This window comes from Myotis yumanensis, unplaced genomic scaffold (genome assembly GCF_028538775.1).
Source record: "Myotis yumanensis isolate MYYU_CA2020_CCGP unplaced genomic scaffold, mMyoYum1.0.hap1 SCAF_20, whole genome shotgun sequence".
NCBI classification, from domain to species: Eukaryota; Metazoa; Chordata; class Mammalia; order Chiroptera; family Vespertilionidae; genus Myotis; species Myotis yumanensis.
In genome coordinates, this window is record NW_027223771.1 from 7,966,252 (window position 1) to 7,993,199 (window position 26,948).

Here is a 26,948-nt window from a genome sequence, read left to right on the forward strand (position 1 = left end):
TTGAGTTAAGCAAGGTTTTCACATTTTTAAAGGAGAATAAGAACAGAAAAACAAAAAGGAAAAAATAAGAATATGTGACAAGAGATTCTATGTGGTGCACAACGCTAGATTTACTATCTGGCTCTTTACCAAAAAATCTGAACCCAGATCTAGAAGAACAAAATCCTATAACAGCCTGGCCGGCGTGGCTCAGTGGTTGAGCATCAAGCTATGAACCGGGAGGTCACGGTTCGATTACTAGTCAGGGCACCCGCCCGGGTTGTGGGCTTGATCCCCAGTAGGAGGCATGCAGGAGGCAGCCGATCCATGATTCTCTCTCATCACTGATGTTTCTCTCTCTCTCTCCCTCTCCCTTCCTCTCTGAAATCAACAAAAATATATTTAAAAAATAAAAATAAAAGTTTTGTTTCTTTGAGCTTGAAGGATCTGGGGACCCAGAGACATCTGTGGACTGTGGCTGTTTTCGGGACACATAGCCCTGCTGGGCCCTCACACACGCTTCTTCCTGTGAAGGGCCCGAAGCCCAGGACGTCCTGTGGTTACCAGTGTGTTAATGGCAGGCGTTTACCTCCAGCCAAATGTCGGCCACGTCGTGCACAATCATCACCAGGGTCCCGCTGCGGATGTAGTTCGCGCACCAGGAGAAGCTCATCAGGCTGAGGGCAGCCAGGTGGTGGATGACATGAGCAAAGAAATCCTACAGAAGGAGGGGAAGTGGAAACCATTAAGAAAGTGCAATTAGTTCCCAACATTGGAAGAACTAATGATGATTTAAAAACTAATAACATCTGCATGTTTTAAAATTTGTAAAATACTTTCACTTTAATTCTAAACATACTCCTTGTGAAGAAGATAGGACAAGAATTATCCTCACTGATAAAGTCATTTACTTTGAGAGATCACCTGTCATCTGTCATCTAAGTCCTGACATCTGCTGTTTCTCTCACAGCCCCACGCTGGGTATATGTACACACACACACACACACACACACACACACAAAACCATATTCTTCTGTACATTTACACATATTGTTTATTCCGCGTCTAATTCCAAAAAGGAAAACAGACATATAACAAACACTACACAGCAAATGAAATAAGAGGTGCTGCATATGAAGAGATAACAAATAAAAGTGGAATAACCTACACTAGCAAACCCAGGCTAAGAAAGGTACCACAATTGAGCATAAAGACACAAAGGTTTTCTGCAGCGAAGATGTACTAATGGCCACTAAGTCCATGAAAATGTGCTCAACCTCATTAACCATGAGGAAAATGCAAATCAAGGCCACAGGAGATCCCACGTCACACTCACCAGGACGGCTATAACAAAAAACATCAACAATAAGTGCTGGCAAGAATGTGGAGAGATTGCAACCCTTGCAAATTGCTCTTAGTGGTGGCTGCTTTGTTGAGTAGCCGGGCAGTTCCCTAAAAGGTTAACCATAGAATTACCGCAGAGCCCAGCAATTCCACTCTGAGCTCTGTACCCGAGAGAAATAAGAACATATGTCCGTGCAAAATTTTGTATCTGAATGTTCATGGCAGCTTTGTTCATAAAAGCCAAAAAGGTGGAAACAACCCAAATACCCATCAACTGATGAGTGGATGAACAAAATGCAGCATATCCAAACAAGGACTATTAAAAAAAAAAGAAATGAAATGCTGACGCGTGCTACAACATGAATAAACTTTGCAAAGACTATGTTTTAAAGTAAAAGAAGTCAGATACGAAAAGAACACATATTGTGTGACTCCATTTATATGAAATGTCCTGGAGAGACAAATCCAGAGAGACAAGAAGCAGACGAGTGATTGCCCGGGGCCATGGGAGTTAAAAGAAATGGGAGCTGACCGCTAGAGTAATTCATGCCGAGGTGATGAGAATGTTCTCAAATTTGCCTGTGGTGACGACGGCAGAACTCTGTGACTAGACTCAAAACCACTGAATTATGCGCTTTAGATGGGTGAATTGTATGGTATGTGAATATTTCCAAAATGTGCTTTTTAAAAAAAAACTTAAAAAGATTTAAGTTTCCTTGTGGCCAAAGTAAGGGACTAAACATGACGATAATAATAGCCTAATTTATTGAGCACTTACTGTATACCAGGAAGTGCTTCATGTGATGTAACTTGCTTAATCCCCACAGAACCAGAGCAGACAGGAACTCTTTTCCGCTCCGTGCTATAGACAAGGAGATCAAGGCTGGGGGGTTTAACCATCTAGCTCAAGATGTTAGTGAGGGTCAAGCGGGGATTCAAACCCCAGCAATTTGACCCCACAGTCTGTGCTTTACCCAACTCCTAACCGTTTTATGTCTCTGAAGGGATGTGTTTACAAACATATGACAGATCTCTACACTTCATTTTTCAAAAAGTACTCAATGCACCTTGTACATGATAAAGAAAAATCAACGACTAAAAAAATAAAAGGTTTTATTGCCTCAAGAAATGAAAAAAAGACAGAATCAGTACAGGATCAACCTACCTGAGTGTGTGTGTGTGTGTGTGTGTGTGTGTATACATAAATACATAAATGATTTTTTTCAATTCCATTTCTTGAGAAAATGACTTGATTAGCTTCAGTGTTAATGTTTATATAATGTTCCACTACAAATACTTACCTAGGCAACAAAGTATGAATATAATTTGCACTATTCTATGTGCTATAAAAAGCAAACAAAACTTAACACATAGAAAATACAATTTTAAGATTAAGATTTGGGGCAGGGGATAAAAACTTTGGAAAAATAATGAATAAATAACTTTGTGAGACACTTACCTTCCTCTTCACATCAGAGCCCAGGCTGAGTAAGAGCGAACAATAAAAACTCATCTCCAGGATGTAGTACCAGTACTGGGATGGCAGCAAGGGCTGAGAAAAACGAGAGGATCCACTTTAATGCCATGTAACTCATTTTAAGGCTAAAACTACTGCTTACACCTATTGATATAACATTCCCCAGGAACCCGAATCTGTATTAAGTCTAATAATTCAAGGATGTGTATGGTAATCTTTAGGATAATTACTAAAATAATAGAGTATGCATAACTGAAAAGCTATATAAGGGAAGAAGTGGAATAATCATTTTTTAAACTTGACTGTACCATAAAAATGTAAGAAGAGAAAACAAAAAAAAGGGAAAGGCATAAGGTAGTATAAATAGAAGATAAAATAGCAAGATGGTAAATTTAAACTCAAACACATAATGACTGTATACACACTAATAGAATGAGACACATGATGGGTAAGTTAGGATTTTTCTCCTTCTCCAACAGAGAAGGAAAAAAAGGCCTGCAGAGACATGGACAGAGCAGGACAGGGGTGCAGTCCTAATGCAGGGGGGACAGTATCGGGGTCTGAGGGCTGAAGCAGTGGGGGACTGCATCAGAGGTCCTTACCTGTCTAGGGTAGCCATTCCACACCTCCCCGAGGTCATATACCCAAGGTTTCTGGGGGGAAAAAGTTTGTCAGAATCAAAGACTGGCTTCAGCAGAAAACACAAGCTCCTCCTGATGTCGCTGACAGGGGCAGGCAGCGCAGAAAGATGCACTTTTCCATCCCGCTGCATGTCCCTCGGGAGGTATCCACACACGTGGCTACACAACACCCTGGACTAGTGAATGTGGGACCAAAACCAGTCCTGTCTCACAGAGCAAATAATTTCCAACGATGCCTCTTCTAACAAAGTGATTTCCGAACCAAATCCAGGACTGCTTCAGTAGCAATCAGATACGCTGGAGCAATAAAGTATCTTTTTTTTTTTTTTTTTTTTTTTTTTTTTTAATATATATTTTATTGATTTTTTACAGAGAGGAAGGGAGAGGGAACAGAGAGTTAGAAACATCGATGAGAGAGAACCATCGACCAGCTGCCTCCTGCACACTCCCCACTGGGGATGTGCCCGCAACCAAGGTACATGCCCTTGACCGGAATCGAACCTGCGACCCTTCAGTCCGCAGGCCGACGCTCTATCCACTGAGCCAAACTGGCTAGGGCAATAAAGTATCTTAAGAGAAATTGAGAGCATCCTGAGAGCAGTCTCTAAAAGCTGCCTGTCTTTTACTCTCTACAAACAATGGACTATTCAGTTCACAATCACTTAGTCATTGTTTACATAATGGTAGGGAGAGATTTGGTTTTGATGGACGAGTAGGGAAAGTCTTCACAGGACAAGTGGCATTTGCTCTGAGGCTGGTTGGAGTTGGACAGGTAGAGAGATGGGAAGGGCAGGACATTCCTGGCAGAGGGGAAAATGTGCTAAAATCCCTAAGTGGGGATGAACCAGGCATGTTCTGTGATTGTCAGGGTCCAGTTTAGTGGGTGCATGAGTTGCCCAAGTGGAAACAGGGAGAGACTGGGATAAAGATGAACTTGGCAGATGCTCAGTTTAACGAAGGCGCTGGAAGACAGCCTAGGAATGGCCACTCCCCAGGCCTCAGAGGGGTGAAAGGGCTACGAGCTGCTATCTCGTGGAAAGCTCTAGATCCTAAGGAGATCAAGGGCAGGGATTTTAAAAATGAAAGACAAGTTCCCACCAAAAATATTAAAAAGACAACTTACATCATAAAGAAACGCGATCCCAGCCACAGTAATCACTAAGTAAAATGCAAATCGCCAGCTGCCAACAGAAAGGAGAGTCTGGTAAGGGAGGTGGATATTGGAGGGGAACACATCTGGTAAGGCAGAGAGCACGAGTGTTCTGGAGTCAGATCCATCTAGGTTATCGCGAGACTCTGCCACTTAGACGGCCGCAACTGCAGGTCCGTTTTAAGCGCAGGGAGCCCACCTTCTTCACTTGTAAAATGGAAACAAAACTTGCCTCAAAAGGTAAAAAGGCCCTAACCGGTTTGGCTCAGTGGCTAGAGCATCGGCCTGCAGACTGAAGGGTCCCAGGTTCGATTCCGGTCGAGGGCATGTACCTTGGTTGTGGGCACATCCCCAGTAGGGGGTGTGCAGGAGGCAGCTGATTCATGTTGCTCTCTCATGGATGTTTCTAACTCTATCTCTCTCCCTTCCACTCTGTAAAAGAAATCAATAAAATGTTCTTTTTTAAAAAAAAGGTAAAAAGAATTGAAAATAATTTATGAAAAATACAGCTCATAGTGTCTAGTAGGAAGTAAGCACCAATACGTGCCAGTTATTATTATTATTGATATTATTATTAGTTTAGCCTACTTCCTGACACACAACAAATGATGGTTTGATCTAAGTATTATCCAATCGTTTCTTTTATCTCCATTTAATTCCCAGGAACAAGGTGGCCTGACTTTTTAGTCTTGCCTTGGAAAAGCATATTTTGAAAGATTACCTTTTTGTCATGGATGGAGAAAGTCCTATAAATTAAGAGACTTAAAAGACACAACCCAACTGTAACGCATGGGTCTTATTTAGATCCTGATTCAGATAAACTAAACTGTCAAGGAGATTTGAGACAGGTAAAGAAAAAATGAACACACTGAATATTTGCTATTATGAAATAAATTGTTTAAGGTATGATACTGGTATTGCAATTATGTTTAAAGTTACTGTGGTATCTTTTAGAGAGATAAATTAAAATACTTACTAATGAAATTATACAATGTCTGGTATTTACTTCAGAAGTGATCTTCAGCCATAATTGAATGAAAGCAATCAAAAGGTAGAAACTTTTAGGTATAAGATCAGTAAGCACTAGGAATGTGATATATAATATGGTGACCATATTTAACACTACTGTACGGTATATTCAGAAGTTTCTGAGAGTAGATCCTCAAAGTTCTCCTCACAAGGAAAATACTTTCTTTTTCCTTTTTTTCTCCATGAAATGAAGGATGTAAACTAACCCTGCGGCAGTCATTTCACCATATACATAAGCCAAGTCATTATACTGCATGCGTAACTGTATACAGTGCTGTATGTCACTATATCTCAGTAAAAGTGAAAAAATCAACCCACAAAAGTATCTGTGATGGGAGGAGTGGGCGGAGCAGAGGTGACACAGGACGGCCCGGTTGAGAGCTGTTAGGGTTGGTGATGGGGACATGGCGTGCCCCATTCATCACACCAGTCTTTCTACATTTTGTATGTTGATCGCGTTGCAGAGTAAATTCTTTTAATTACGGCTATTTTAGCTAATGACTGCTGAAGCAACAACGGAATATTAAAGATGACATTTGTTCCTTCCATTTGTATAATGCTTCACAGAGCTTTCATCAACCCGCCCACACATATTAACAAAGAGGAATATGGGTCTATGCCCACTGTGGAGCTGAGACACTGGGGTTTTCCCAGGTCACACAGCCAAGCATGAAAAGGCTGGAGTACAGGTCTGGAGACCATGGTCACGTAAGCTGAACAACAACAGCTTGTCTTCCAGGATTGTTTCGATAGAGAAAAAAGTAGGGTTCACCCGGGTAGGGTTCAGTGGCTGAGCACTGACCTAGGAACCAGGAGGTCGCGGTTCAATTCCTGGTCAGGGCACATGCCTGGGTTGCGGGCTTGATCCCTAGCAGGGGACGCACAGGAGGCAGCTGATCAATGATTCTGTCATCACTGATGTTTCTCTCTCTCTCTCCCTCTCCCTTCCTCTTTGAAATCAATAAAAATATGTATTTTTTTTTTTATTGTAGCACTTCAAAAGCTGGGACTGTCCTTCCTACCAAGCCTCCTGGAATTTCTTCATCCTGCAAGGCCTGTCCTGATTCCGCCGACTCCGAAACCATCTTTCAACCTGGCGCTCCGTCAGGTTGCACTTCTTTGCCAGGCCATAAACATCATCCTGAAAGGGAGGAAACGAGTGAATGAGTGATGAAGAGCAGAGTCAGACTGGCAGGCAGTCAAGAAACAGTGTGATTGGATTACGAGAGCTGGTGCACTGGAGAGGAGAGGGACTCAGCATTCGAACTCGAGCCAGAGAATTTACCTCTTTTGTGTATGGATCACACACACACACACACACACACACACACACACACACACACCATGCCCCCCAAAGCCATAGAGAATGTTAGTATCCCAGAACTCTTAAGTTACAAAGAGAGATCAATTCTCCCTAAGTTAGTAGCAACACATCTATATGTTCAGGCTGCATAGCGAGCGAGCTCACTCAGCTCAATGTTATTCGCGTGTCCTAGGGACCAGGCAGAGGAGTAGCTTAACATGCCGATCAAACCCAATCTCTTCATGTTTCCGGTGAGGAAACTGGAACACAGAGTTTAAGTAAACGCGAGGCGAAAAGCCAGTAGCCAAGTGAGGACTAGAACTTGGGCTGCTGCATATTCTGTTCCTTTATTTACATGGTCGAATAGCTCCCGAAGACAGCACAGGAGCAGCTCGCACAGGTGCTGGCTGTCACTCCCACATTGAATCACATGCAGAGCCTAATTCAAACTGAGCTGAAAGAATTCCAATCATCAAAGTAGTGCTGGCAGCATATAAAAACGATGGCTGCTTCTCTTCTGGGCAGAAGCTGCAGGCTGTGACTGAACATTGGACACGATATGGATAATGGATTAGCTCTGAGGTCACAGACCTGGAGCTCTCACAGGCCAGGCCGGAAACAGAAGTGACGGAGCGGACCGGGCCTGTGTCAGAGTCGCATTCTCTCCACACCGGCCGTGAGAAACCCACTCTACTCTCCACTTCCACAAGGAAATGAGCTCTGTCTTTTATTTTTTAAGCATTAGCTTTCTTGATCTTTTATTTTCCAATGTGAGTGCAAGAAATACTGCCCGGCTGGTGGGGCTCACTGGTTAAGCATCAACCCAGGAACCAAAAGGTGGCGCTTCGATTCCCCGTCAGGGCACATGCCTGGGTTGTGGGCTCGATCCCCAGTAAAGGGCGTGCAGGAGGCAGCTGATCAACGACTGTCATCACTGATGTTTGTTTCTATCTCTCTCTCCCTCTCCCTTCCTCTCTCTCTAAAATCAATTTTATAAAAAATAACTCAATTCAATCCTCAGGAGAGCCCTGTGAGGTCAGCAATGTTATCATCATGTTCAATTCACAGAGGGGGAAACTGAGGCACAGAGTGGCTCATCTGCCCAGCTCCACGCCACGCCACGCCCAACCTTTTGAGCTCGGCGTGTCAGCGTTTTGAAAAACCCTAACTTAACTCTGGTGCCGTGTCACATATAGAAATTTTTTGATCTTTGCAACCATAGTAAAACAAAGACTTATATTTTTGATATTTATTTTCTAGATTTAAATGCTATTTAACAAAGAAAAATCAACCAAAGAAATGAGTTCGCGTGTCATCTCTGACACGCGTGTCATAGGTTCACCATCACTGGCCTAGACCGCAGTCTGTCCTCACAGCCCGTGTATTTAGCTCCGACACCAGAAGAGCCTCAGGGAGAAGCAGTGTGGCCGGAGGAGAGGCCTGAGTGGGGGCCAGGAGACCCGGCTCCCTCCAGGAGAGCAGATGGCCCAACCTCTTTGGCTCTCACGTGCTCGCCTGTGACATCAACAGAACGAGAGAGTGCTTTGCTCTGAAAAGTCTGAATCTAAGGCTGAGACAGGCGAGCAAACTGCAATCCCTTCATGAACCTCAGTGAGTGGCTTTCTGTCCATCTCTCGGGGCCACGTGCTCGTCAGAGCTGCTCCGAGCGACACACTTGCTTTCCCTGCATCAGTTCTCGCTGTGGCTTCGCCGGGGGAAGGGGCTAGCCCAGGGGTGGGCAAACTTTTTGACTCGAGGGCCACAATGGGTTTTTAAACTGGACCGGAGGGCCGGAACAAAAGCATGGATGGAGTGTTTGTGTGAACTAATATAAATTCAAAGTAAACATCATTACATAAAAGGGTACGGTCTTTTTTTTTTTTTAGTTTTATTCATTTCAAACGGGCCGGATCCGGCCCGCGGCCCGTAGTTTGCCCACGGCTGGGCTAGACCCTAAGTTCTGCCGTTGCTCCATTTTATCAATAGCAGAATAATTGATCTTTTGGCCAGGGCCGTTGGGCTGTTCCCAGGGCTCACTCCCAATACATCTTGAAGTTATTATTGAGATATATATAGAGAGACGTAAACATATGCATCAATAGTGGACTCGCAGCTGCACATACACAGCCCCAAAAGAATGGTGCGAAATCACAGTGCAGAACCCTCAGGGGAAGCGGATGTGCACAGTGTTTGGGGCCTCATCAATACCACGTTGTATACCCTCCTGTGCTAACCAGCCGGAGTCGGCACTGTGCATACTGAATACTTCTGTTTCTATCGAGGCCGCAGAGAACAGCTGCAGGAGCATCCTCAGCTCCACACACTCAACTGTGTCAGGGAGTCATGTGTTGTCCACATGTGTCACCGCTGCGGTTTCTGCCGTGACAGCTTGGGAAAACTTCGTTAGAGGTAATACCCGGATCTCGGAGCAGCACAGTTTTGGGTTGTTTTTTTTTAGTTCTCCCAGCAACTTGTCTTACCTCAGCCAAATTTATGGCTATGTGTATGACAAAATACAGACAAAACGCTATTGGTATGACACCAGCCAAGTTACTATGGGAGGTATAATGAGATTATTTTGTTTCCACATCTGAAATCACTAGGAAGTCATGTACCTCGCCTTCCCCTATGATTTCCTGTCTTCCCACGTTCCAGTGCTTTTAATGTATGGGCACTTTTTGGACAACTTGTTATCTTGATCTGCTTTGCAAATATTGCCTCGATCTTGTAATCCACAAACAATAGAAGTTAGAAATCTTAATTATTTTCCTTCATTTTTCTTCTTGGTTTGAGGTTGATGCAAATGTCCACACTGTGGAGCCGAAACCTGTTTGGCTCAGTGGATAGAGCGTCGGCCTGCGGACTGAAAGGTCCCAGGTTCGATTCCGGTCAAGGGCATGTACCTGGGTTGCGGGCACATCCCCAAAATGTGCATGAGGCAGCTGATCGATGTTTCTCTCTCATCGATGTTTCTAACTCTCTATCTCTCTCCCTTCCTCTCTGTAAAAAATCAATAAAATATATATATATTTTTTAAAAATGTCCACACTGTGTGTGACCCAAGTTACAACAATTACTCCAGGTGTTCCAGCCTCTGAAACACATTTTCAATATTCTATTCACAGGGAAAGAAGACACGTGGGCATCACAGGAACAGTGCTGGACAGGGGGGCGGGGAGCAGGGGCCAGGTTCCTGCTACAGATTCAGCCAAGGTCACTCAGCTGCATGACCTTGGACATCCCATTTCTTCCTATGAGGCCTTAGCTTCCTCACCTGGATCATGAAGAAAAGGACGACCTAATCCCTAAAACTCTTTCAGCTCAGAACAATCGGGGGTGTGCAGGAGGCAGCCGATCAATGAATTTCTCTCATCGATGCTGTTTCCACATATATAAGAATCTAGACCTGCCTGGACACTATCGTTTTTAAACTATTAGATTAAAAACTTCTTCTATGGTACATAAACATGTAGTACACTACATTTCGAGAAGGACATCCTGCATCGTGAAAAGAATTGTGACTCTTAAAAATTCTACCTCTAGGGAGCAGGCAGGGGCACAACAGATTTCTGTGTGTGTTGAGGCCTTGGATAAAATAAAGTGTCCTTCACACAAAAGCCACCACAATGGACAGGTTCAAAAGGAATGAATATTGATGGTGCCTCAATCATCAACATTGTCAGCTACGGGCTCCTTTACCTTCATAGTGATCTTTTTTTAAGCAGTAAATATTGTCTATATCCAACCATTAAAAATGAAATTTTGATCTTTATACTCAAGTTATGGCATTAATTATAAGTGTTCAACATTAGAGTTGTACACAATAGTCCAACTATTCACATTTGTTATTTTATAACTAGTGGCCCAGTGCATGAATTCATGCACACTGAAAGGAAATTAATTAGAAGAAATAGTTTAATATCGCTATTTGCCCTTTCTCTATAACAGAAGTGTCAACTAAATTCGTGATCAACAATGACAGATGGAAACACACGCATGCAATTAGCGCCAGTGAGAGCTTTATATACATAGAAAAACTTGCTTAATTAGACCTGCTTTCTGGTTTAGATAAACTTTTCCCAGCCCTGTGAAGCACCCCAACTTCTCTTTCAGGTAATTGTCAGCAACACAGCAGTAAATATCAACACGAAGCAGATTATTATTGTAGATCACACAGGGAGAACAAAGGGTAAAATATTTAACTGCAGCCGTGTTTGACTATATTCTGCGCAGTGAGAAAACCTGAAGTCATTTTCAAGGTCCACCATTTCTTACTTCTTTTCAGTCGGGTCAAGTTTCTAAGCTTTCTAAATCTGTGTTTTCCAGCTAATGAAAAGAAAATAGGATTCCACCGAGTCTCCTATCTACCTACTCCAAGACTTCTGTGAGGATCAAATGAGATGAGGCACGGGAAAATGCTTCACAGACATTTGGTTAAAGTGTGAAATTTTTGCACCTGGCTATGAAGCAAGTCGTGTTCCTGGGCTGAAGAAACTGCAAGGATGCTAGTCGTCCCTAGAGAGAGGAGGCTGGGCGTTGCTACGTGACGTCATTACCCAGCGCCCACAGCAACTGTTTCTGGGCTGGGCTGGGCTGTGGGCCGCATGTTGTGCCATGGGGTCTCAGCAGCGTCGGCTGCGATTTGGTGGGGTGTCGCTCTGGGGTCATGGTGGGGCCTGTGTCCCACTTGGGGGAAGCCAAGTGCTTTGTGGGCACCAGGTCTGCAGTGCCGTTTCTCTGTAAATGGCCAGTGCACGTCATGATAGCTCCTGCGTTGAGTGTCTGCCCCTGGTGTTCAGTGCGCATGATAGTGACCGGATGGATGGACACTTAGCATATTAGCCTTTTATATATATAGATATTTATTTGCCATTTTATACTATGCTTGGATTGCGATAAAACCTATCCATAGAGAAAAAAATTCAAATGGACCAAATCATTCGCCAGTTAACTGGAACCAATTTCTTGCCCAGATGAGGGAAGCTCCAGATGACAGAAACATTATGAAAGAAGATGTTTAAATCCCCCAAAAAGAATGTGAACTTACTTCAGATGGTTTGCTCGTAGAGCGTTTGTAAAAAGTCTCTAAGACAGTGTTTGGTATAATCTTCCGAACTTCCTCTTTAATACCGAAAGTCTTTGCTAGAGGTGTGGCGATAAATCTACAAAAAAATGAAAGACAGTTCAAAGTCTGATAATGAAGCCACAATGACACCAGAGAACTCAGGCGGTGACTTTGGATTCCAAATGAAAGCTCAGTCACTGGTTCGTGTTGTCAATGGATTACCCACGGCCGACAGCTATCTGCCTTAAGTTCAAGGAGAACAAATTTTGAAACCTTTTATGCAAGCAATATCTTGAAAAATAAAATACTGGCACAGTTCCCTAAAATCCATTTTATGTAAATTCAGATATATTCATACAAAAGATCCAGGAATTCGGATAAGCCATTCCACTTAGAGCTTTATTAAGATTCCCAGAGATTAAAATAAATATTTTGAGATTAAAAGTTTTATTTGGTGATATTATCTTACAGAAATTACTATGTTCCTTTTTAAAGTTCTAACTTGAGAAAATGTCATACTCTTGGGTAAAGGTCTAAGAATGGGGTTGCTGGGTGGTGCATCAAGTACGTTATTTAACTTTATGAGAAACTGGCACGTTGTTTGCTGAAGTGGTTGTACCATTTTGCATCCCATCCAATAACATGCCAGAGTTCCAGTTACTCCCTATTCCTGCCAACAGTTGGTATTGCCAGTCTTCTTTTTCTATTTGTTTTTTAAATATATTTTTATTGATTTCAGAGAGGAAGGGAGAGGGAGAGAGATAGAGATATCAATGATCAAAGAGAATCATGGATCAGCAGCCTCCTGCATGCCCCCTACTGGGGATGGAGCCTGCAACTCGGGCATGTGCCCTGACCAGGAATCAAACCATCACCTCCTGGTTCGTGGATTGACGCTCAATCACTGAGCCACGCTGGCTGGGCTACTATTCAGTGATTTTTTTTTAAAGAAAATTTACCAAGTTGTGCACTTGTCACCATGAGTCAGTTTTAGAATATTTTCTTCACCCCAATGACTCCTCATGCATGTTTACTGTTAATCCCTGTTTTCTCTCACCACTGCCCTGTCTTTCGATCACTGATCTGTCTTTAGAGTTTGACTTTTCTGGTACTAAATACAATGTACCCATACAGTATGTGGTTGCTCATGTCTGGCTTCCTTCCCCTGGCCTAGTGGTTTTCGGGTCCATCCAGTTTTTGGATGTGTTCAGAGTTCATTCCTTTTTCTTGTTCTCTAATAATCTATTGTACAGAAATACAAACATTAATAACGTCTTCTGAAGAGCAGATACTTTAGCTATTTACCAAAAGGAAAAAAGCATATACCCATACAAATCCTCGTACTCACATGTTCACAGCAGCTTTATTTATAACAGCCAAAAAGTGTAAATGGCCACGTTTCCGTCAGCTAGTTAGAGGACAGATCAATTGTGGTGTAGCCATATACTGAGACTACTCAGCAATGACAAGGAAGCACTATACGTACATATAATAACGTCAGCAAACACCTCAAAGCACTATGCCAAGTAAAAACAAGTCAGACACAAAAGATTACAATCCATAGGATTCCATTTATAGGAAATCCAGGAAAGGCAAAATTATATGGACAGAAGCATGTCAGTGATTGCCAGGAGCTAGTATCTAGGGAAGAGGCTAACTGAACGGGGTACTGGGAAGTTTTGGGGGCTGATAAAAATCTCCTATGGCATAATTGTGGTGACGGTTACATGACTGTATACATTTGTCAAAATGCATCAAGTTTTGGATGAACTTTGTTATATAAATATCTCAATAAAATCAATTTTTTACAAATAATAATAGATCCCAATTCTTCCTTCGGTTCTAACGAAGGCTCCACCTTCTACCAGGTCCATCTATGCTTATACTTACTGAGGAGTTTCTGTGTTTGATGAAATGCTGGAAGTCCTGGTTAGGAATGATCACTCAGCCCTTCAATTCATTTTTTTACAACCATAGGAGCTGAATAAAAATCTCCTCGGATAATCTGATAAAATGTACAAACCAGTCCAACGTCCAGATGGACCAAGTGCTCCTGGAAAGGGCCCATACATGTCAGAGACAGAGGAACACAAGCTAATGATGCACCAGATGCGCACAGAGCGGTGTGGCCACATCACACAGCACAGCGCCATCCTCAGAAAACGGAGCAGCGGAGTGAGGGCTCATCGCTGTGCACGTGTCAGCCAACAATGCGCACAGTTTATGTTTATGCACGTGTTTCACGGGGTCATACAAACGAAAAGCCATCACAAACATGAAAACCCAGCAGGGAGGGGAACGGGACTGGGAACTGAGGATAAAAGGTAATTAGTGAAAAAGTGAATTCCAATCAATCAACCAAAAGAGGGCTTACTTGACGCAGACAAAAGGCAGCATGCCATGATTAGGGAAATATGATTAATTATCTCCCTCTGCACAAAAGGTCCAGATAAAACAAAAACTAATGTGTTCTTAAAACTAACACAGTCTCAAAAAATCTATCTGACAGGGTTTTGGATAAATAGTGGAATTGGTTCATTTATCCAACCTACGAGTGGAGAATTGTTACTGGAGAAGAAACTCATTGTTTTTACTAGAATAACACAGATACAAAACGGTTGAATACGGTAGTGTTCTCCATCAGAATCACTCAGTGCTATCTCCTCGAATGTTAGAAATGAGGAAATCAGAAAAAAATGAAAAAGCAAAGCAGAACTGAGCCAAGAAGACTTATGTGGTGAGGGAATACAGCCAATCTCAAAGCCAGATGAGTGTAACATTCCCTCCAAAGGGTCATGTGAGAGTAAGTATGTGGATAAGTATACACAGTGGATAAACACACATCCACAGCATACTTGGTGATATGAGAAACATATCTATATTAATTTAAACAAGAGAAATACGGCCTTGTTTTTTTTAACATGTCCAGGCTTGCCTGAACTTGCACTTTATTGATAGGGAGTAGAAAAAAGTCCAAGAGGAAAAAAGAACAACATCGTGGACTTCTGCTCCCATGTAAATAGTTCAGAGCGAGTTAACTGCCAGGAGAGGGTTTCTTAGGTTTGCTACTATTACAGAACCCAGCCTTCAGACGGCCCCATGCGGACACCCCAATGGCCCCCTCTTTACCTGGCACGGCCTGGGTTACCTGTGAGCCAAAAGCCTTGCAATCCCAGAGGTCCCCCCTCTTTTCAATACTATTTTATTGAACAAAAGGCAGGCAGGCCTAGGCAGATATTAAGCAGATGAGGCTTAATGCTTCCCCGTAAACAGGAGCAATAGCCCACTGGCATGGGATCGCCTCCTGGCTCCTGAGGATCTGAAGGCTCTTTGGCCAGAGTTTGGTCAGAGGGTCTCATCTGAGAAAACAGAATAGCGGGACCAAGGCAACCTCATAACACTCAAGTCTAAGGTGCCAATTTAGAGACCGCTGCAATGAGGACAGTAGTAATCTTTTTTAAAAAACAATATATATTTTTTTATTGATTTCAGAGAGGAAGGGAGAGGGAGACAGAGAGAGAGAAACATCAACGAGGAGAGAGAATCGTGGATCGGCTGCCTCCTGCACGCCCCCTACTTGGGGTCAAGCCTGCAACCCGGGCATGTGCCCTGAGAGGAATCCAACCCTGACCTCCTGGTTCATAGGTAGGTGCTCAACCACTGAGCCACACCGGCCAGGCTAGCAATCCTTCCTGAACTCCTGTAGACTGCTGCACCCACCCTTCCTTAAGGAATGATGGACGTGCTGCCCCACAGTGCCCTGTGCTGCCGAGTAGAAGTGATCAAGGTGGGGAATCTATTCACTCCACAACCAAGTGAAAGAAAAACGATGACCTCTGGTTTTCCCAGCTCCACCCCTGCCTTGGACTATTCTGGGAACATAATTTACTCTGAGATAATATGTTTATTCCACAAGTGTTTAAATTTGAGTAGCTCAGATCCCTTTACATCACACTTGAGACACATAAATGCAGAGAGTCTGGATACACTAGTTAGAAACTGCAATTACACACACACACACACACACACACACACAATCAACCATAAGCCACAAACTAACATTTGTAAGGAAAGGAAATCCTAAAATACAAAGCAAATGTTGGTCACTTTCAAATGATCGACTTGTTTGTCCTGCACCAGCTCTGTCTCCAGTTGGCTCTCCACAGCCAGAAAAGGGAGGGGCGCCACTTCCTGGTGTTCAATGGCTCCTGGCTGGTACTACCGCGTAAAAATAAGCAGCCAAACCACCAGGCCTGGTCACAATTCCTAGGACAACAGAAGGAAGCCGACTCACGGTAAACACAGGATATGCTGAAATGCAGTGTCCAATTTGCATGAATTTCTTTTTGTTGTTAATCCTCACCTGAGGATATTTTCCCATTGCTTTTCAGAGAGAGTGAAAGGGAGGGGGAGAGACAGAGAGAGAGAGAAACATCGATGTGAGAGAGAGACATCGATTGGTTGCCTCCTGCACAGGCCCTGACCAGGGCTTGGGATCAAGCCTGCAACCGAAGTATGTGCCCTTGACCAGAACTGAACCTGGACCTTTCAGTCTGCCAGCTGATGCTCTAACCACTGACCCACACCAGCTAGGGCTACATGAATTTTTAAGAGAGTTCAGAAAATTTCACATTTGCGATCATCCCTTGAGGCTATGTCTTCTGTATTCCTAAGAGATAATCATTTACTCTCTTTGACCATCAGGGGTAGTTCCTTGTGAAAGTCCAAGAAGTTATGGGGGAAATAAAAAACCAACAACCCTAAACCTCATGTTGTAACAAGAGGGTTCAAGTCCCAAATCTCCTCCTTACATACTTCCTGTTTCACCTTGGCCAGGTCACGTACCTCTCATTTTCTCCACTGAGATGATACCATTAGTGATTCTATGTACCTCTTAAACTATAAGTTTCTATTCAAATTCAAGGTGTCAGTAATATTTTACTTATGACATAAGTGGTTTAATCTAATACAAACGATATAGAAGCCCTGGGAAAAAAATATAACTTGTTTTTAAAAAAGTATGCTTTCGGCCCTAACCAGTTTGGCTCAGTGGGTAGAGCGTTGGCCTGTGGACTCAAAGGTCCTGGGTTCGATTCCAGCCAAGGGCATGTACCTTGGTTGCGGGCACATACCCAGTAGGCAGTGTGCAGGAGGCAGCTGATCAATGTTTCTCTCTCATCGATGTTTCTAACTCTCTATCCCTCTCCCTTCCTCTCTGTGAAAAATCAATAAAATATATTTTTTTTAAAAAGCATTCTTTTGTCCAGCTGGCTTGGCTCAGTGGTTGAACAGCAACCTATGAACCAGGAGGTCACGGTTCAATTCCCAGTGGCCCCAGGTTGTGGGCTTGATCTCCAGTAGGGAATGTGCGGGAGGCAGCTGATCAAAGATTCTCACTGATGTTTCTATCTCTCTCCTTTCCCTTCGTCTCTGAAATCGATAAATATATATATGCTTTTAAATATGCTTTCTCTCCCATGTTAACCTTTCCTTACTGCCAGTGCTTGAAGAGCGATGAGACGAGTGGAACAACACTCAGTGCTCTGCAGCGTCACAGAACGGAAGGAGCTCCGGGTGAGTTCCTGGGAGTTAAAGTTATAAGGGTGATGCCGACTTGACTCGGTCCCTTGAGAGGCATCAAGAATGGTCCTGGGAATTAACAGAGGATTGGATTCCTTCCTAATTGTTGTTGGCGAGGCCAAGACCAAGACGAACAAGTTGGTCCCCCACAGCTGCGCTGCTTTGGCAACCGAAAGAATTTCCTAGTTCTCTGTCCGGATCAAAACATAAAAAATGGAGCTGTCCACCCAAAAAGGTAGGAAATCTGCAATGCAAATAAGCAGAGGAGCTGGGTGCCAGATGCGGAGAGCACCAGGCACGTGAGGCAAGAAAAGCGACGCTTCAGACCAGGGAGGAGTCATTGGCTGATGTGGTAGGCAGGGGCGAAACCCTACTTTATTTATGTGTGCATTCCCTCAGAAATCCAAACATCTAGGAAAAAGCAGGATCCACTGTCAAAAAGGAGGCACCTTTTCAGATGTTCTCAGCTGGGGTTTCGTGGTGTCTCCCCACAGCAAGCACATAGTGGGCCCACGGGAAGCTGCTGTTTGTACGGAAACCTTTGGGGCGGTCCCGGTAACAGAGCTGGTCAAACTAACGCTCGAGATAAGCACCCTGCAAATGGTTATGCACATATGATCTGCATTACGGTTAGTCTTGGACAACATGATCTTCATCAGATTTCGTCTTAAGTTTTTCCAACTCTTGACATTCAAATATTCTTTTTGCTCCAAAAAAATAATGTGCTAATAACAGGTTTTTGAAACAGAGACAGCTACAGAGATTACAAATGGACATTTATCTCCTGTTATCATGACACTAGTGCAGTTTTAATAAGAAGGCTGAAAGTAATATCTATTTAAATTAAGAGAAAGAAAAGAAGTTTGCTTTTCCTGACAAAGCAAATTTCTACTTTTTTCTTTGATTTCCTTATACCCTGGAAGGAAGGCCAGCTATTGAAGCTTTCAATAAACCTTTAAAATAAACGTTGCAATAAGGCAAGATGAAGTTTGCTCTTTAAGGAACCATATTTGCTATTTTGTAGGCATTTGGAAATGATAATGCACCCTCTAATCACAGCTCTCCAGCGCTGCCTTTCTGGGGTGCGTGTCCTTTGTCACAGACCTGGGTCACAGACCTGGCCCAGGGAATGTGAGCCGGGTTCCCACGCTGTCATTGGCACTAATAAGCTCTGTGATACTTAACCTCTCGGTCTCCATTTTCTCACTGTGCAACTAAAGCACTTGTTTCTCATTTTACTTGTTCGGCTCCTAGATAACAGTTGGTGTGCACTGATTTTGTGCACGGCCTCCCAGGATCTGCACCTCCGAACAGCAGATTCTTCAAGGATCTTACCAGGACTCTCTTCTTCTACAGCTGGGACCAGGCAGGGGCATGGGAAGGAAAGACACACAAGCAATACTTACTTTTCAAAGAAATGCCGGATAATCAGCAAGCCAAAGGCATATGGGATGGTCATATACAGATGAGAGGGTTTCACAAAGACGAGTCCATCGTGATCTTCGAGGTCTGACCACTTTATTGCTGGAGGGAGCCAGAATCTTTCCAACCAAAACCAGTCTTTAAACGTCTGAAACATTCTACAGAGACAGGAAAAGAACACATTAGATCTGCAAGACAATAAAGCTGAGATAACAATGAGAACCTGGGCTCAAAATGCCTAAACCACACAGTTCTGGGATGGGGTGGGGTGGGGGAGAAGGTAACAACAGAATATTATTGCGCAATGGGTTGCACATCTCTTCATTGCAGTCAACAAGAACTGCTCTGCCAATACCGTCAGAACCATTTTGGCCGCGGTGGGCAAACTGAAGTTTAACACAGCACTGTTCATACTTTCTGTACAACATGTTACTCTTATGGGCAGGCACCTTCCTCTTGCATGATTCTATGGTATGAAAAATAACCTCTACAACTTCAACATGCCAAAGGTCAACACCACGAAAGCTCCAAATATGAGTAAATCTTCACTAGAGTCCTAAGAACTTCTCCAGCAGATACAGAACAAGCACATTTTACTTCATATTATAATTCGTTCCAATTAGTCCATGCCAACAGGTATTTCTTTAAGTATATTTTTCTTGATCTCAGAGAGGAAGGGAGAGGGAGAGAAAGAGAAACATCAATGATGAGAGAGAATCATTGATCGGCTGCCTCCTGCACGCCCCCTACTGGGGATCAAGCCTGCCACCCGGGGATGTGTCCTGACTGGGAATCAAACCATGATCTCCTGGTTCATAGCTTGACACTCAATCACTGAGCCACACCAGCTGGGCAAGATTTTTTTTTTATGTTGTTATAATAATTGCTATATAAAAGTTTGCTCACTCCTAAAATTTGATTCCAGGCAGTACAGGTGAATTTGTCCAGTGAAATATAAATATTTGTTAATTTATATTTATTATAACATCTATAATTCAGTGAATAAATAAATAGCTGAACTTTATCGTCCTGATTAAAGAGTTAAATGAATAGCTTACAGTGATTATGTAGGAGTCGCTGCTCTGAATAATGCCCTGCGCACCACATGTGAGCAATGAATCAGGATGTGTTGAGAGCCATAGTAACTTCAATACCCAACAGCCAAACACATTGAAAGGGAAATAGACACGGAAAGAATTCAGAAGTTGAGGGTGGGCCCCTAAATCCGTTCAAATTGAGAAAATAAGGAACTCTTCATTATTCACTTTTTCTTCACGAGCTGCCACTGAACATCCATGGTTGCTGCTTCGAAAGAGTTAAAAACCAATGCAAAATGAATCCCAGCCCTGAACATGAGAACTAAAGTTATAGAACTAGTAGAAGATTCTAAAGGAGATCTCAGTGACCCTGGGTTAGGCCAGGGGTGGGGAACCTTTTCTCTGCCAGGGGCCATTTGGATATTTATAACATCATTTGCTTAATATAATTCACTTACTATAAATTTATGTTGCTAGGAAAACAGCTCCTAGATTTATTAAATTTTGAGTCCCTCCTGCAGTTGCCTTGGCAGGGCCAAACCAAATAACTTCTTGGGCCTTATCTGACCCGCGGGCCGGACGTTCCCCATCCCTGGGTTAGGCAAAGCCTTCTTGTGTAGGACACCAAAAGCAAAACGACAAATATAAAACAGGTAAGTTGGACTTCATCAAAATGAAAACCTCTCCTGTCGCACGGCCACAGGCCCCTGCCGCTGCCTCTGGCATCCGCTCGAGTCACCTTTCCGGCCCCCGCACACCGGAAGTGCCATGTGGGGGAAGCAGCACCCGGCCCTCACAGTAGCAGGGAGATGATCTTTCCCACTGTCCAAGCCACGGTGGACCGTTCCCCATCTGCTGGCGGCCGGCCTGGGATGCCTCGGCTTGGCCAGTTGGATGCTGTTCTCGGGACTCTTGAGTCTGGAGCCAACAGCGCTGTCCAGCGGCAGCAGCTACTAAAAAATACAGCTGTCTCTCCGACTGTTGGCCTTCCTGACCTCCTTGTTGCTGGCCCACCGCCCTCCTTCCAGGCTGTGAGTCACTGCCAATCAAGTCCGTTGTTTTGATGGTAAGAGGTGGACACGGTTGCCTACGACCAAGAGCACTGGCTGACACACCCAGTGTTCGTTTCCCCACCTTTTTTTAATATATATCTTTTTTATTGATTTTTGAGAGGAAGGGAGAGGGAGAGAGAGAAACATCAATGATGAGAGAGAATCACTGATCGGCTGCCTCCTGCACGCCCCACACTGGGTATCAAGCATGTGCCTGGGACCAGGAATTGAACCGTGACCTCCTGGTTCATAGATCAACGCTCAACCACTGAGCCACCTAGCGTTTCCCGACCTTCTTGATTGAAACTGACAGCTCAGTTCAGCTGCCTGAACTTTACGTTTAGCAGAAGTGCCTGGATTAGGATTTTCTCCTACAGCATACTGGAGAAGCAGGAACGCCCTGGGATGACTGAGGAGGGGCTGACAGCCTGTAGCATCTGTCATTTCTCCCTGTTCAGCCTCTGATCTCATCTTGCTGACACTGGGTACCCATCTGTCCCTTTTCTTCTCTTCCTCCCCCATTTCTGACCCGGCTCTCAATTTCAAATCGGACAGTGGCCCTCATAGTTACTGCTAACTGAAGGCTTTTTGTTCCTGTCGTTCAGTGTAAAAGAGGCTGCGGCCTCCCTGATACAGCCTCAGAAAGATGCTGGGTGGGGTGCAAAACCCATGACTGACACGGTGAGCGGAATGATACCTTCCTGCTGTGTTAACTGTCTAGGTATTGCAATACTTCAACAATATCCAGATGGAGAAAGAATTAGAAAGGATGGAGATAGAGACATACATGCATTTAAAAACCCACAGCCCAGCTGGCGTGGCCCAGTGGTTGACCGTCGACCCATGAATCAGGAGGTCACAGGTTCAATTCCTGGTCAGGCACATGCCCGGTTTGCGGGCTCATCCCCAGTAGGGGGCGTGCAGGAGGCAGCCGATCCATGATTCTCTCTGAGTATTGATGTTTCTCTCTCTCTATTACTCTCCTTTCCTCTCTCTCTAAAAATAAATAAAAACATATATTTTTCCAAAAACCCACACATTACTGCTCTTTAAAAAAAATCTGAGCCTTTGCAACAATGAATCCGTCGCTTGGGGTGGGAGGCGGTTTCCTGTGACTCGGTCACTTTCTGGACAGTTTGACTCCCACATGCAACTTGCAGCCCATCTCTCACCTTCATTTCTTTGGCTGAACTCTAGGCCTTTCTGGCACCTGAAAAATTGTCAACTCAGTTAACAGCTCCTCAGTCTCTCTGCTTGGTATTTTCTTATAAGTAGACAGATTTATTCACTCCTTTTTTTCATCAGTTACTCAAACTTCCCTTTTCCCATCGCCTTGTACTTTTTATCGATATAAAAAATTGAAAGCTATTTAAAAAATATTTACAAGACAAATGCTTGCACTGATTTCTCTCTATTTAGGGAAGTGTCAGTGATGGACGTGGCATCACAGCCCAGCTGTGTTTTCCCACCTGCTATTATTGTGAAATGTCTAAACCCTATTTCCACGCCAACTGCCAGTCCTTGCAGAAAGACACTCTAACTCATGTAGGTTCTTCTGAGTCATTAGTTTCTGACCTCATGGATACAGAACCAAACAGGGTGAGGGAAGCCTGCTGAGCCACTTTCTCGGATGAACACCATTAAATCTGACCTTGGGAATGAAGAAATAAACCCGTCTGGGCCGCAAGGTGATCACTGTCTGAAGCAACATTTTTGTGAAGTACTAAAAATACAGCACTTGCCCCGCCAATGTGGCTCCCTGGTTGAGTGTTGACCTAGGAACCAGGAGGTCATTGTTTGATTCCTGGTCAGGGCACATGCCCGGGTTGTGGGCTCGATCCCCAGTAGGGGACATGCAGGAGGCAGCTAATCCATGATTCTCTCTGATCACTGATGTTTCTATATATATATATATATATATATATATATCTCCCTTTCTCTCTGAAATCAATAAAAAGATAAAATAAAAATACAGCACTTGAACTCTTGCTGAGGTAGGAGCTCCTAGTGGGGCTGGGGCTTCCGGCATTTCTGGTGATTACCACATAATGCCTGCTGCAAATCCATCAGCTCAGAAGATAACGAACCCTACAGAACATCTCTCTCGGGTGGAGGAGTGACAAGAATATGTCCCTACAGAACAGAAAACGTCACTCAGACAGAGGACAGTGAGGAGAAATGAGAAGTTAAATAGACAAGTCAAATAGAAGTAAAGGTGTATGAAGGGAAGAGACATTCTAGAACCCACGTTCACAATACCTGAGGATGACATGGTTGGAGAGCGGAGAGGAAGTGAGAGCTTTGGAGGTCAGGTGGCCAGACTACAGGGAGGCCAGGGTCCTCGATAAAGAGAAGTCAAGCCTGGCCGGTGTGGCTCAGTGGTTAAGCATCGACCTATGAACTAGGAGGTCATGGTTTGATTCCCAACTTGGGACGAATGGCCTGGTTGCAGGCTCGATCCCCAGTGTGGGGCATGCAGGAGGTGACCAATCAATGATTCTCTCTCATCATTTTTGTTTCTATCTCTTTCTCCCTCCTCCTCCCACTCTGAAAATTTAAAAAGAGAGAGAGAGAGAGAGAGAGAGAGAGAGAGAGAAGTCAGCCCCAGAAGAGTGGGGACCTTGCCCGGCCTGCCCACTACTGCATGCCCAAAGCTTGCACACAGTAGACACTAACTAAGGATTTGCTGAATGAATGGATGAGAAACTTACTGGGGCTGAAAAATCAAGAAGAGACGTTATGGCCAAAAATGTTATCTAATTTAATTATCTACAAATAACTTCATTTTTTTAGTTGCCAAACGATTTTTGAAACTTGGAGCAGAGGTCAGCTAAACATGCTTATCTACATCGAGTCTGTTTGTGTTTTCTTTGAAACTAACTCTAGGAACTTGGCCAAAAATACTGGTTATGCCTTTAAGATAAAACACGAAGGAAAGCAGGAGGCCCTACTTGCTTTCTGTCCACGGTGCAAGGACAGAGCCAAGTGTAATCCTACTTCTCAGAGCATCTCAAATCGGGCCACTTCACATGGATGAGCCAGTGCAAGCGCCAGAGCACTTACCTCGGGAGCACATTAGTTATGACTCAGTTAGTGCATAAAGGCCTGGAAATGTGCAAAAACGGCAGCGGAAAAGCAAACACAACTGTGCTTTGTGTAGAGAAGTGATTAACCTACAGCAAGATCAAAACAGCTTTAAGTAATTCGCTCATACTAAATTTTCCAATTATATCAATATAGGCCTTGAAGAAATTCAGAACAGACTTAGAGACAAAAAACAGAAAAACTCAAGAGTATTTGCAACAGAAGCATAGTGTCACCTCAGAGGTGTCACCGAGGGGGATCAGGATGTCCTAAGTACCCATTCATTCTGCCTTCTAGTCACAGGCCCTCACCCCCAAGTTTTACCAGGCTCATGGCTGCCCTGTCACGTGAGTCAACATTTCCCAACCTCCCTTGCGGCTAAATGTGGTCGTGTGGGGTCTGGGTCAGCGACACAAGCGAGGAATTGATTCGGGTAATCTCCCTAAAGACCAAGCTGCCTGTCCTGGTGTCTGTCTGTCTTCTTTCCTGACATCTGGAAAGCGCAGCGGGGGGGGGGGGGGGGGGGGGGGGGGGGGGGGCGGGGGGGGGGTAGTGATACCTGGACTGTTATCATGCAAAAGAAATAAACTTCTGCCCGGCTGGCGTGGCTCAGTGGTTGAGGGTCAACCTATGAACCAGGAGGTCACAGTTTGATTCTCGGTCAGGGCACATGCCTGGGCTATGGGCTCCATCCCCAGTGTGGGGCATGCAAGAGCAGGTCATCAATGATTCTCATCATTGATGTTTCCCTCTCTCTCTCTCTCTCTCACTCTCTCTCTCTCTCTCCCCCCCTTCCCCTTCCTCCCCCTCCCTCTCTCCCTTCTCTGAAATAAACACACGCTCTTGCGCGCGCGCGCGCGCGCGCGCACACACACACACACACACACACACACACCAAAACCTATAAATGAGAGAGACAGCTGCTTAGACTGAGCCAGGGGGATCAGTCTGGAGCAGCCGTGGAGGATAGGGGCAATTCACCCTTTTTGCCTGCTCTGTGAAATGGGCCTGGTCCCTTTACCTATTTCTCTTTGCCAGCAGAGGGTGGTAGAGAGGCACTGCGGAAGAAAGAAAGGTGCTGCTGGCCCTGGAGGGCTCCCAGTGAGGGCTCCCCCCACCCCCAGCAGCCAGCAGCTGCCACTGGCACCTCCCTCAGGAGTTTTGTGGCAGCTGACACTCCCATTGAACTGCTCGCCCAGCACCCAAGAGGGCCGATCTCCAGCAAGTTCCAGAGGGCTGGCTTCCAGCTAGTTCTGTGGATACCATAGCAACGAAGACTCTGCACCCTCTGCATCAGGAATCAGGATCTGCACATCAGCCGGGGGAGGGAGGGGGGTCTTCCTTGGGGCTCCGCCAGCCCCTCCAGCTTCCTATAGCTGTGATTCCTGCGCTCTTCAGAGCTCCTCCTGGCCGGCGTTTTGTTGCTCCGACCCTGATTGGACCAAGACTGCCCTGATGGAAAAATCCAACCATCTTGATGTGCCTACTCAAATACTAATTACCAAGGGCTGAAGTGATTCTGCGCAAGTCAGAAAGTCCTCTGAAATTCCGACTCCAAGGGAGCGCCGTCTCCTTGCACCTCCCAGGCTGTATGCAGAGTCTGCCTGCAGATTAGAGGACTTGCCTGCTAGGGGGCTGTGCTTCTGCCTTTGGCTCCCACTGATTCTACGGCTTAGAAAGGCCCCCAGGCCAACCATCGCTTTCTAAGGGGGTGATACTTCTTCATCGCTAGCAAACATCATAGGCCTACTTTCCCAGCAAAACTAATAAACCCTTAACATGTCAACCAGGCACTTGGCATCTACATGGTCAAGTTCTCCTTAAGGCAGGGCTCTCCCCTAGTGCTGTCCTCCCCGCGTGTGTCTTTGGGCCCCGTGAGAAAGTGTCACAGTGTGCCTCATCTGGGCTCCTCCCTGCAGCGGCCCCGTCCTAATGTCAATGTGGAGCCAGTGGAGTTTTACTCCGGGAAAAGCAGTTTGCTGCTGCGCGCAGAAGGAACCCACGCGGACAAGGCTCTCCTCCTCCGCCTCTCCCATGGTTTGGAGGCAGCTTCCCAAATACGTTTTTCAAGAGGCTGGTTTTTTAAACTAAATGTTTACTATGCAAAAGCTAATAGCCGATTTGAAGTAAGGCAAGTCTGTTACCGACATAAAACTCCTCTCAGCCTCTTTACACACACAGATGCTAACCAGGAGAATCTTTTGGATTCTAGCAGTTTCAAAGGAAATAGGAAATATGCTTCCTGCCCAGCCGGCACGGCTCAATGGTTGAGGGTCGACCTGTGAACCAGGAGGTCACAGTTCGATTCACATGCCTGGGTTGTGGGCTGGATCCCCAGTAGGGAGCGTGCAGGAGGCAGCCGTTTGATGATTCTCTCATCATTGATGTTCCTAGCTCTCCTTCCCTCTCCCTACCTCTCTGAAATCAATAAAATATATACTTAAAAAAAATTTAATTAAAAAATGCTTCCTTACTGACTTTAGACTTGGAGGTAATAAAGATAAGGCGGAAAATGCAGTTTAGGGAGGCAGGAGTCCCTAAAATATAACTCCTTGGGGTGCCTCTTTGCCTGTTTGGAGACTCCGGCTCATCTCTGCCCTGGGCAGTCAGTGACAGATGGCCAGGGCCCAGCGGAGGACCAGGAGGGAGGCAGGTGGCTGTGGAAGTTTCCGCAGGCTGATAACCTGGGGAGGAGCTGGCAGAAAAACAGGTCTGACTGCGACCAGAACATGGAGCAAAGCCAAGCACAGACAGATCTTAGGAGAGTACCATTCCCAGGGTTCAG

At 44.7% G+C, this 26,948-nt stretch overlaps 1 protein-coding gene across 2 annotated transcripts in view; it reads right to left on the reverse strand.

Moving 5' to 3' along the window:
• The window catches only part of CERS3 (ceramide synthase 3), a 58,352-nt gene that overhangs the window by 19,020 nt on the left and 12,384 nt on the right, over positions 1–26,948 (reverse strand). For both annotated transcript variants that reach the window (XM_070400511.1, XM_070400510.1), the window contains 7 exons: positions 18,975–19,148; positions 11,971–12,085; positions 6,643–6,761; positions 4,565–4,622; positions 3,403–3,453; positions 2,783–2,875; positions 569–697 (listed from right to left, as the gene is read on the reverse strand). In XM_070400511.1, coding sequence (XP_070256612.1) covers positions 569–697; positions 2,783–2,875; positions 3,403–3,453; positions 4,565–4,622; positions 6,643–6,761; positions 11,971–12,085; positions 18,975–19,147 — 738 coding nt within the window. In that variant the 5' untranslated portion in view covers position 19,148. The remainder of the gene's footprint in view (positions 1–568; positions 698–2,782; positions 2,876–3,402; positions 3,454–4,564; positions 4,623–6,642; positions 6,762–11,970; positions 12,086–18,974; positions 19,149–26,948) is intronic.